General features: G+C 51.0%; 3 protein-coding genes across 3 annotated transcripts; 1 reads left to right on the top strand and 2 right to left on the bottom strand.

Annotated features, from left to right (window-relative positions):
• Positions 1 to 1,732: 1,732 nt before the first annotated feature.
• Positions 1,733 to 3,216, bottom strand: PC9H_000421 (uncharacterized protein; the record flags this gene model as incomplete). Its single annotated transcript, XM_036770077.1, has 10 exons — positions 1,733 to 1,832; positions 1,883 to 2,051; positions 2,106 to 2,168; positions 2,227 to 2,308; positions 2,365 to 2,378; positions 2,441 to 2,467; positions 2,523 to 2,710; positions 2,766 to 2,968; positions 3,029 to 3,094; positions 3,145 to 3,216. The coding sequence occupies 10 exons, from the start codon at positions 3,214 to 3,216 to the stop codon at positions 1,733 to 1,735; spliced, it is 984 nt and encodes a 327-aa protein (XP_036635922.1).
• A 4,275-nt stretch (positions 3,217 to 7,491) lies between these two features.
• PC9H_000420 (uncharacterized protein) lies at positions 7,492 to 10,407 on the bottom strand (the record flags this gene model as incomplete). The annotated part of the gene is made up of 4 exons (XM_036770076.1): positions 7,492 to 7,784; positions 7,848 to 8,659; positions 9,050 to 9,337; positions 9,413 to 10,407. 4 exons carry the CDS (start codon positions 10,405 to 10,407, stop codon positions 7,492 to 7,494), a joined length of 2,388 nt encoding a protein of 795 aa, XP_036635921.1.
• Positions 10,408 to 10,725: 318 nt separating this feature from the next.
• On the top strand, positions 10,726 to 11,034 carry PC9H_000419 (uncharacterized protein; the record flags this gene model as incomplete). Its single annotated transcript, XM_036770075.1, has 2 exons — positions 10,726 to 10,801; positions 10,853 to 11,034. The coding sequence occupies 2 exons, from the start codon at positions 10,726 to 10,728 to the stop codon at positions 11,032 to 11,034; spliced, it is 258 nt and encodes an 85-aa protein (XP_036635920.1).
• Positions 11,035 to 12,166: the final 1,132 nt, after the last annotated feature.

Below are 12,166 nucleotides of genomic sequence, written 5' to 3'. Positions count from 1 at the left end.
TCTGATTGAACCAAGGTAAGTAATATATGAACAGGCTGCAGCAGGAATCTCCCTGACGTCTTACTTAGAGCCAAAACCCCAAAGGAATTGTGTATGAGTGGCGTTTCAATTGTCCATTCCTATAATACTCTGAGCCGTTGCACTGCTCTTCTTCATTCATCAAACTCTTTAAACATGAACCTTTGTTATCTCGGATTTGTACCTGCGGCCTTACGCCATTGTGATTTCCAAGTCAGCACACAGTTACAACCAATAAACATCAACTTACATATATCCTCCACGTCTTTGCCTGGGCGCTCCCACCAATGCCTCCAACAGTCATCGTCGTCGAAATTCTTGACTACGATGGGAACACCGAAACCTCTAACCCAACGCAGCGACTCATACTCGTCCTCTTCCACGTCTATGACAACCAGACTCGTCACTGAATCAAAGATCCTGCGAACTACGGCTGTCCCTGGCTGATCAGATCCAAGAACTTGTATATATTTCAAGTTAGCTCTTGAGAATTTGGCCAAGACAGATGCCTCAGGCATCTAGACAACGAGGAAATTAGCTTCACGGGTAAGTAAAAGCGTAGTGAAGAGCATACTGAGGAACCTCCGCACAGAGTAATTTGAAGGTATTCTAGATTGGGGAGATAGGGCGCCAAAGCGGCGAAGGCAGGGAAGTTGGTGTCTTGGAAGGCTAAAGTACGGATGGAGGGAAGATGCGTGACTGTATGTCTCACTGTAGGGCCGTCAGAGTGCCGAAGAATTGTAAGGTTAAGTACTGAAGGCATAGGATTCTCGATTTGGAGTGATGCGTCGAAGACCGCTGCTAGTGAGCGAAGGTTTGGGAGCGTGCCAGATGTTAACCCAATGGTGTAGTCAACGGTACTACTACCTGGGAGTGCGATGGACTCTAACGTAGGATGGTACGAAAGAAGGCGCGAGAAATCCTCCGAGCAGAGTTGGCGGTCCAGGATGAGACGTGTAAGTTGCGCGCTAGGTGGGAGTAGAGATAATACTCCAGGACTGGCGGCTTGGCGAGTTAAGCAGAGGCGTCGAACATTAACTAGGTAAGGTATTATGTGCTCAACTGCCGGCGGCCCCCTATAACGTCGAACGCCACATATTCGTAGAAAGTAGGTTGCGAAAGTTGTAGTAAACTGGGCACCCGGGTTCGTATGTATGTCGCGGCACAAGGTGGACATCGAGCGACAACCGGAGTGTGAGCTCAACTGGAAAGATATCTCTTGGTAGAGTGGTCGCAAGGCAATCGCGTTAAATTGACGAGACACGACTAGCAGCTTTACCAAAGTCTCGGGTTCATTGACTTGGTCCACAATGGCAAAGAGAATTTCATTTGGTAGCTTCAACATATCAATCTAAAGGGATGAGCTTCCGATGAGATTCGAGATGTTTGGCATGGGTGCGTACCGAAGTCGTATTGTCAGTGTTGCAGGAGGTTGTGCGACCGCCATGAATCGAGTCACTGATGTCGGGCGCTTCGCCCGTGTGTCAGCGCTCAGCGCTCAGAAGTCAGGAATTTAGGGGGTAAGTAGGGTAGCCGATGGCGCTTGTGTGAGGGGACGAAGGTACTCGACTGACCTTGGTCTAATTTGAACTTGAGCCTTCAAAAGTAATTCATTGCTGCAGTGGAAACAAAAGTATGCTTGATTTCAGAGTCGTATCGTTAGTATAGTATTCCTGATTGTTAGATACATTGAGAGTACTGAAAGGAGGGAGGGTTAGCACAGTCTCGGCAAATGTGAGGGCATACAATGACGAACATATTCGCTTTGCGCCGTGCATGTCGTCCCAGCGACACAGACGGCAGGACCCGTGTAACTAAATACACATCAAAACTAGACTGGACAGATTTTGATAGAAGTACATACCCAATGCCACCACATTGTCCCCATTGTCCGACAGTAGGCCCAGTGGGTTCAACTGGACGAGCAGATGATGTGCTTGTTGAAGTGATAGGTGGTGTTGGAACTACTGAGCTAGAAACCGGAATAGCAGAAGATGTAGGCGCTGTTCCATTGCAAGAAAAGACAGGAGGCCCTACAAGGCATCCGTGAGCTGAGCTCGCGAGACTGTAGCTAGCGTGATGCACACCTGGAATGACGTAGCTGGTGAGCGGAGGCCAGTAGATACTGATCTTGATGCCGGGGTCAGTGCCTATGAAACGACAGGTACATGAGCACGGTGGTTGCTTGGGTTTATGAAGCAACAGTACCGCTGTAGGCGCCAGGGAAATGAGCAATTGGGAAGGGTACTGCGTTGCCACCGCCAGTGATTCGGAGTTGCGCACATTCCATCTATCGGATACCCCGGTCAGCCGTGGCAGATTTCAATAGACAGTCTATGAGCTCACATAGAATTGAGCGCCTATGTTTGAGGAGAAGTCCATCGGCATCACAACGTACGAAAGTAGACATATATGCACTGACCTGGGTAGGAGCCTGCTGAGTGAAGGGCTAGAGTAGGCGGGATCAATATTGGCTCCATAAACGAGCTGTAGCGCGAACATACCGATCAATTCAACGCGGAGGAGATACTCTCCGTCAGGGATACACTCTGGGATCTTAAACGTAACCAAGCCTTGATTGGCAATAAGCCTGTCCACAGCCCACTGTGTTCCTGGTCCGTAGCCGTCTTCGTAGATCTTGAACCAATCGAGGCCAGTTACATCGGTTTGCAGAGCAGACGGAACTTTGGCGCTGTTTTGTAGTGAGAGTTTAAATATGGTCAACGGGAAGTGATTTGCGAACACACAGATATGCTAAAATGGGACCCTTGTGGGTAGGATCAATGGGGTCGGAGGAATCGAGTGGGTTTCTTCCCCGAATTTGGTGGTGGAATTCAGCCGTAACGTCTGCACCGGCGGGGACGTCAATGATGGTCTGGGATACGGGCTGCTGATACGGGTTGATTCCGCCGTTGCAAATGAGATCGTTCGAATTCACGTTTTCAATGGGCTATTCAGAGCAAGTGCCGGGTTAGACGAGGAGTATAAGATATAATACAGAGGTACGCACTCCGTCGTAGTCCGGGACTCGAATGCCAACTTTGTGGCCCTGCGAGACACCGTTTACCCAGAGTTCCTGGATGCCTGTGTGAATGCATGGGCGTTTGTGGGAGGCGAAGAACGTACCTGGAAAATAGTATGAGCATAGGCTGTCCCCAGAAAGTAGCCCAAGGATGCAATGGAAAGGATAGACTTCATCTTGATGAGTCGCTGAAGGTGCCTCCTCGAGTAGGGTCTGTTTTATACTCGGCACTGACCTTGACCTTGGATATGACCGAGGAGGTCTCCTCGTCTTGGTATAGGGCATAAGAAAAGAATGCGCTGTTGCCACTGCCACCGTCGAGTACCACAACAGGGTACGAGTTGCAGCAATGGGGAGCATAACGAGGCCGTCCAAGCGATGATTGGCCTGCGGTAGTCAGGTGTCCTGAGGAATGAGGCACTCGCAAGCGCAGAGTCGCTGCAATCTCGGGAGGGGGTCGATGATACGATCTCGTACGACCTGGTGAATGGATCCGTCCTTGTCTTACGGCGACGTCAGCGAAGGCTTGGCTGTATTTTATCCGGCGTTTCACCACGATGAGAGAGAGGATTAAACATTTGCGGGGGGCAATAATGGTGGGCCGAAGAAAGGGTAGGATAAGTTCATGCTTTGGCCCAGCTCCTCATATACTGACACAAATTTACACGGGGATATTGGGTGGAGTATTGGGAGAGGAGCATGCGTTCCGAGGGAGTTGAGTGAATTTCGCCGAAGTTGAGGATATCCGCTTTATGAGCCCTTTTCGCCGTGTTGTCGGAAAGACACAGAGTCATACGAGGTTGTAGACTAGTTTCTAGAACGGCATCTATGAGACTTGTGTTCAGTACTTGGAGAGCGGCTGCTCACCAAGAATTTGCCCCCTCCCCAAGCCGACAGGCTGGTGGCGAGTACATTGACTATTACCTTGATACTAAGCATGCACGATAACTACTGGGGGGACGCCGCTGGGATATATCGTGAGTGACCCTATGACTGTGTTGATGATACAATGTCACATTTTTGCGATACTCTTGTCCGTCCCGTCATGTCGCGTCCGGTAATTGCTAGGGAAGTCTCTGCAAGTGAAGCCTTGAAGACTCACTGCTCTGCTTCCCGAGTAAGCAATGCACCTCCTCGTTAGCATCGACGACGTCCTTCCTCGCGTGCTCTTCTGCCTGCACTCGCCCTCGTTTTGGGGCAGGAAAATACTTCCAAGGCTAGAGAAGGGTGTTCATCGAGGAAAGGTTCAGTGACCATACATCTTTGTTTGATGTCCCATTGAATCCCCAGGCTGCAGGCCTCATCATCCGAGTCCTCGCTGTGCAGTGGGATAAATTGTTGACTCGCTGGGAAGACGTTGCCAACATAGATTCTTCGCAGTGGGCGCCTAATCCGCACCACATCTTAGGAGCTCCGCTACTATGCGCCTTGCGACAAGCCACGGTGCACACTGCACAGGGATTCCTTGCGGACGCCTCTTCATACAATACGAGGTCTTTTGCGATGTATCACAACCTGCTCCCACGACCCCCTGAAAGAATCGTGCAGTACGCCCCGTGCAGTAGTCTCTAGGGCCTAATTTCTGGTACCTGAAAAGTGGTATGTAAACCGTGTCACCTTCATTAGTACAGCAGCGTTGCCGACTCACCGTTCAACAGCAGATAGACTACTCGAGCATAGTTCCATGGCATTGCGCGGCGGTGGCGTTCATATTCTTTTGCTCCTGGATCTGGTCTACTTTTGGTCTGCTCAGCCAGCGCAGCCAGTCGAAGGGACACTAGACATTGTCCCTCGAAAATCAACGTTGCATATGTTTTAATTGTTGGGGGGGCCATGTGTCAATTTATTGAGCCGTTCTAATTGTCATTAACCTTACAGGACTGTGGTACACCGCGAGGCCGAGTAGCCGACATTCTCGTTTGAGATCGGGCTGGCACAGAATAGTTAGGGAAACTTGCGTTACTCCGAATGGCTAACAGACCCAAGTATGGGAAACCATTTACAGCAGCTCCAAGCTTTTGAACATTTCAGGATGCTCGTTTGATGTTTAGTGCTACCCTCGCCGGTTGCGTTGGTGAGTGATTGATTCCGGGTTGGGTCTAGGACTGAAGTGGTAAAAGGGCCACGCTGTGTCAATAAAGAACAAAAGCACGTCAGGCCTCAGGCCCCCTCTGTTGCCAGACCTCACAGCGAGTTGTCTATCTACATAATCTGCTGTCTCTCCACTAATTAGTCTCTAGATGGTATCACAAACGAGGGAATAGCCGGCCACATCAACTCAACTTAGATCAACTTCTAGTCTTGCTGAACATGTGGAATCTAGCGGGTAGTTTCTTCGGCACGTCGTCACCCTTCCGGGAGCGAAATGAAGAAACTACAGCACAAGGTATCCCTTGCTTCCTTGGGTATGCAGTTTCACCAGGCTCCGGAGCGCTTCCTCCCCGGGGCATCCGGATTCAAACTACCCACTCGCGACCGTCCATATACAACACAAGGTCACGAAGTCCGGATGCTAGCGGGTATCCATCAGCCAAGCATCGAGCATCGAGCATTCTGCGTAAATCGTCGGATCTCCCGGTGCAATTCGCAGCATCAAACACCAATGCATGGTTCACCTTAACATTTCCCGTCGTGTATTCCGTTTACCCCAAAATACGACTGATGCGATCCAAGGCACGCCTACGTTGCTATAGGCTGTACGGATGACGCGGTGTTACACCAGGATTCGCCAGCCAGTCCAAAATTTGGAACTCGAGAAAAGGACAAATAGTCCTTACCGTGCACACAAAAATTTATTCCCTCGGGTATCGCAGGCCCAGGGGTAGTCTCGATATACTACGCAGGGCGAAGAATCGTCTCCTGCAGGTAGTATATACAACGTACTTCAGCTTCTCGGAAAGGGAGACGAAGAGGCGGTGGCGGCGGGGAAGATGAGCTTCTCTGAAAGAGAGGAGTACATCTCGTGGCCGCCACGCAATGTGGAAACTCCAGGGAGATGGTCCTCCGTGTCGATGATGGTTCAAGCTCGAGGGAAGCTCTGAAGAAGCTTCTGAGTTCGGGTTAGGCGTCCATACTTACGTCTACCCCTCTTCTCTCCTTTCCTACTCCTATCTATCCATATTGAGTCTCCCTGACAGCAGAACGCTGGAGGATCTTGCAGTCGAGCTGGGATTTCCCAGCGTTGCGTCTATATTAGCCACGAAACTATAACGCCGAGGGCGTCCGGGCGTAGATGCAAACGGGTAACGTACGAATATTGGAGTGTATCTACAGGTGCCACACATCAGCGAATATTGACCCACTATTTATCCCAAGGAGAAGATGGCCCCACTGTTCAAAAGCATAAATCCGTTGCAGAGCGCCATGCGCGCTTGCGATTTGGATGAAACAAGCGGTAGCATAAAGTAGAAGCTGGAAAGAACCCAATGTCAATTCAACGAAACTTCCTGGGTGATAATTGAGGCCATAATCGTATTGCGGTCAGAAGCGTTCCTGTATACAGTTGCTTGCGAGCAGGATCAATCTGCATTCAGCCTTTCCTCCGTTCGTCCATTTGTTGTCATCGTCCCGATCACGACAATCACGGTGGGATCACCCAATGCCAAAACAGACACTCAAGTTGAGTCAGAACTCAATCAATAAGATTAATCCGAATGGTATTCAATACAATTGCAACGGGGAAATATAGTAACGGCGCAATGGACGATGGTATAAGACAGGAAGAAATACACGAAATCCGGATTCCAGAAGGTAAGGATAATAAAAAGAGTGTGTCGTTAGGTTATGACGAAACGGAAATAGGGAGATTGGGTGTTCCAAAGGTCAATTGAGGTCGAACGGAGACGGACGAGGGATTCGGAAGTGGATGGAACTGCTGCACGCAACATTTCCAAAACCTCTAAACATCCGCGAAGTGAGTAATAATCAATAAATGTACGTATGTACTGAAATGTGATACATCATCTATGAATTCCTTGTTAATGGATATCCTGCCAGGGTCGACGGCCAAGTGATACATTCGGACGCGAGCAGCTGTGCGGAACATTGCACGTCGACCGCGACCGCAGGGATGCGATTGGGAGGGTTGAGTAGGGGATGAAGTGCCTAAAGACCACAAAGGGTCAATAAGATGGTATGGTGGAGGTATGATACAAATCCAAAAAATTCAATATGCAAAATCCTCTTCAGAAATCCTCGATTCCGAATCCATAGCGCGAACGGGGGGAGAGAAAGAAATGGGGATAAATGATAAAGAAACCATGAACGAAAATGAAATGGATGGAATGAGGTGACACAAATGCAACGAGAGTGATGGACATCGAAAAACCGGACTGAATGATAGACTCGAATCAAGAAGAGACAAGAACAAAATGGAAACAAAAACCGGGCCAGCTGCTCGTCCTCCCTCCGCGCCTTCTCTAACCATCCTTCCAGTGTAGATCGTTTTCCGCTCAGAGCACAGCGGTCTTCTGTCCCGCCCCTCCGATGCCGACTGCCCTTCCCAGCATCGGTGCACTAGGAACCCTCATCCGGCTCGTCACACTACTTCTGTAGACCATCCCGGTTCCCGTCCGAGGTTTCGGCTTGCCGATGGCACACTCTCCTGACGCGGGTGTCGACAGGGTCACTGACGACTTCGACATCGACGCGCTCAATCCAACGTTACCAACACCGGTTCCATTATGACCACTCGCAACACTAACGCCGCTCCCGAAGCTCCTGCCTAGCGTATTAGAACGCTGACCTAAAATAGCAACAGCGTTATGTTCAGGAGAGTAACAAATAGATGATGAAAACGAAAACGCACTGTATGAGGTCAACACGGCAGGCGAGGAAGAAGGAACAGAGGGAACAGGGACAGGGGAACGATCACCTCCCCCGACGCCTCCATTGCCATTTCCGCTGCGCATACTAGAGTGTCGAGGCAACTGCAAGGGCCTAGGGATTCTATTCCCACCCACGCTCGTAACTGGCGTCGTCGTACTCTTCACACTGGCGCTCGATGCTTGTCGGCTGAGCGGAGGCAGAGGCGGTAGTCCTTTGTCCCGATTCACGAAGCCTAACCCTCCCTTCCCCTTCCCACTTAGGCTCGAGCTCATACGCATCGCCCCCACCTTACTTCCATTAACAGTACCACTCCCGCTTCCAGTCCGTGTCTTCGCGCCCAAACTCATACTCGTCGTGATCCGACTCGCACTCTCCCCGCTCCTGCGCGGATAATCGAAGCTCTGATACACCTCCGTATCCTCGTTGAGATCCCCATCACCCCAATCCTGCCCGTATTCACCCTCGTTCCCATACTCATTGTAACCTCCGCCCTCTGTCGGATATCCGAATTCATCATACCCCGCGTTCCCTTCTCCGTACTCATGTTCGTCCCTCTCCAGAAGCATCCCGTCATTCGGACTCGAATACGACCTCGATAGTGGGTGCCGCTTGCCTCCTTTCCCTATGTTTCCCGTGACACCCATTGAATGAACCCTGCCCATACCAATCGAGCCTACGGAACGCATAGATCCCATAGACCCCGTGGATCTCATAGACGCGGCGGAGGGACTCCTCGACATATTTAACGTCGAAAGCCGACGTGTAAGCGGCGACGGGGCATCCTCGTCTTCACTACAAAGAAATTAGACGTCAGTATGTCATGTACCGTGCACACCATATAGCAGTGGGAATAAAGAATAAAAGGTAGAATAAAGCGCTCGGAAGCAGCGCCGAGGAAAGAATTAAACAGTCCGAAACGGAAACAAGTCAAAGGGAAAACACAAGGATCCCCTCTGTTGACACAAAAGCACAACACCAACACATGAGAAAATCATGAGAGAACAACAAGTCGCAACCGCAGTCCCGTTGTCACAGCGCCTCTTGTCAACAACGACAGGCGAAACAAGGCACTCCTTCAACGGCACAATCACGATCGCAAAAAGCCCACTCCCAACGAACATATAAAATGCCACACCGGTCGTATAAAAAGGAAAGAGAGCAATCACAAAACGTTCAACTCACCTATCACTCCATCCCAACCCCGTAGTCAATCCGATTCCGCCCCTCAGCAAACTCCCATCCCTATGTCGGGTCCTTCTCTTGACTGTATCTCGCTCATCTTTCAACAATCCATTACCAGCACCTTTGCCCCCTTTCCCTTTTGATGTCGATGCATTCGCGAGAGAATTTGTCGTAGATAAAGATGTAGTAGAGGCCCCCGCATCGCCGAAATTCATCGCAAACGGACTCATCCCAGCTGGTAGCAGTTTCGAGTTAGGTGACAGCATTCCATGCTTAACCATCAAATGCCTGTAATATATTCCGAGTCAAAATTCAGTAGACAGGTCAGGAAACATGAACAAGTGAAAACTAGAGAATACGCACGGTAATGGTGTATGCAAATCCAGGCTTGAATCGCTGCCCGCCCCATCCTCGTCTCCTCCGTCACTCATGTGTGCGCCAACACCTCCAATGAACCCAAATTCATCTGCATCAAGATCAACGACACCTCCACCACCAGTGCTCCTCGAGGTCCTGGACGTCGACGCTGAAAGAACCGATGCTGTGCTAGTCGTACTTCTTGACGCTGACCTCGAAAGAGACTTGGACATTGAAGCAGCAGAAGCGATTGACGTAGACCGAGAGATGCTCGCGCTATTCGCAGCCGACCCCCTTCTTGACCCGGGTGCACTCTTACTACCACCTGGCTGACCTACTCTCGGCCTCGATTTCGAACGTGCCGGTCTCGGCGTACTTGCCAGTATCTCGCCAATCTCAGGACTGGAAGATCGTCCGCTTTCCTCTTCCCTTCGACCTCTTTCTCTAGCACTATCACTGCCTGACTTCGTATGCGCGCGAGTGGCGTGTGTATGCGGTGTCTGTGGTGTATTAGGGATGATGGGTATGCTCGGGACTGGGGGTACCACTGAATCTAAGTCCTGTCCTTGGGTGCCTTGGGCAGAATTCAACTTCATGCGATGAGACCCGCTCCTTGACCTCTTGGCTCTAAAGGATCTATGCAGCGCCAACGCTTCCGCGTCTCCTCCATCTTCCTCCACAGGCTGACCACCATCCGCAAATCCTTCCCTACTCTCCAACCCCAACCTCGAGTGATTCAATACAAACTCCAAATCACTATCTTCGCCACCATCATCTCCATCTCCCAAGATCCCCCCATACGCTCCCTCTACAAGGGACTCGTTTCCCACTGAATGCGTCCGGAGAATGCTGTCCAAATCGTCCGCGTCATCGTCTTGAATACTATCCGAGGCCAATAATAGCGAGGTTACGGAAGAGGAGAGGAGAGAAGTCGATGATGAGAGCGAAAGTAGTGACTGTGAAGGGTTTGAAGTGGGTATGGATGTTGACGTATTGGACATGGTGGTGGATGTCGACGTAGCCGTATTTGAACGGTCTCGAGTACGACTACGCTGCTTGGATGATTTTGATGATTTTGAGGCGGAAGAAGGAGGTCGAGGGAGTGAGAAAGAGGATGGCGGAGGTGATGTTGCGTTTTTCAGGTTAGAGAGCGAGTTCGATAGCAAAGGCTTTGGCTTAGAGAGGGGTGAGCGTGAGAATGCGGTTATGTCAGGTAGGACGTCGTGAGACTCGGGCGACGTGACTGTCAACGGCGAGAACAAGAGAGAAAGGTGTCAGCAAGCACAAGAAAAGCGACGACAAACCGGAAATTCTCACCAATGTCAACGCGTCTGCCAATGATAGCGCCTAGCTCATCCACCCCTGCTTCTTCTGAGATCGAAAACGCGATGGAGGGTGTGCGAGGAGGCGCTGTTGAAGAGGTGGATGATGAGTAGGAGGGCGTAGTTGACGATGCCGAGAATGAGCGGGTCGAGCGCGCGGAGGTGGAGCTATTAGAAGCTACGGAGTCGCGTGGAGAGCGCGTGGAGGGCGATGTTGCGCTTGTTGAGGACAATCGTCTGTTCGAAGAGGCGGTAGATATGGATAAGATGGATGCACGCGAAATGCGGGGAGAGGAATGCGAGTGAAAGAGGAGGGTGTCGGCATCTGAAAGAGGAGATTTTCCAGGGAGCGGCGGGAGAGGGCTGGAGGGCGGCAGAGAGGGCGGCGGATTAGGTGAAGAGGAGGAAGGGGTGGCGATGGGTGGGTGTGCGGCCGTCGAGAGAATGGAAGGGTTGGGGGAGGGCGGGATGAACGAGGGCGGGGCGGGGAAGGAGGAGAGGAGGAGAGGGACGGGTGTGTGCTGGTGTCGGGATTCTCTCATCGTGGACGGCGACGTCGGGACACGTCTCGTCGTCGTTGTGGTCGTCTCTGAGATGAGAGAAGGGAAGGAAGAAAGAATAAAGGAACGGAAAGGGCTCTAGGGTAAATTAGGAAATATAAAATTATACATAAAAATTCCTATGACGACGACCGATTTGGGCATGGATCTGCAGATCTAGGAGGGTTTTTGTCACAATCTGTTATTCGCACGGTGGTTCCTACTCCTGCGCGTCTGATAGGCCTACGCGAAGCCCTGCACGCCGAAACGACCTTAATTATATCCACTGTCTCCCACCCATGCCCGTGCACACCACCTATCCCCGACGTCTGCCGTCGGTCGGGCGCTGGCTGGCTGGATTCGTCCGGTCCAAACGCACTCTCGGTTTCATTTATTTCCTGGCAGCGTGGAACAACGTATGCATGATTGACGGTCTAACGTAAAGCACCACTCCCGACGCGGGAAGAAGGCGAGTTCTCAAACGCCATTACTTCTGATCAATCATGGTCAGTATTTCGTGTTACTGGCCTCCCACCTCGACCGCAATGGGCCCCCTGGTATCAGCAGCCAGCCTCGTCACGAGCGGCTGCGTCCTCGAGATTGCTAGATTCTGTCTAGTGGTGCATCTATAACTTTGTTAGGCTAACGACATCCTTTACGTTGGTGGGCTACGCGGTCTCCTGAGCCCTGTGCCTTCCTTCATTACTTATGGTGTATGTAATAATCTAACCTTCTCTTCGGTCTGCACTGACGGCGTCTGCGTCACGACTCAGGGTGGAATTCTCGTGCTTTCGAGCACGCCGACGCCTGCCTGGCATCTGCATTGTACTTCATGGCGAAGCATCATCTCATCATCGTAGCATCTAGAACATCTGCGAATTTATTAAATTACCGCGTCG

The sequence above is a fragment of the Pleurotus ostreatus genome (genome assembly GCF_014466165.1).
Source record: "Pleurotus ostreatus strain PC9 chromosome Unknown scaffold_1, whole genome shotgun sequence".
Taxonomy (NCBI): Eukaryota; Fungi; Basidiomycota; class Agaricomycetes; order Agaricales; family Pleurotaceae; genus Pleurotus; species Pleurotus ostreatus.
Note: the sequence above shows the minus strand (reverse complement) of the source record. Positions and strands in the feature narration are given on the sequence as shown.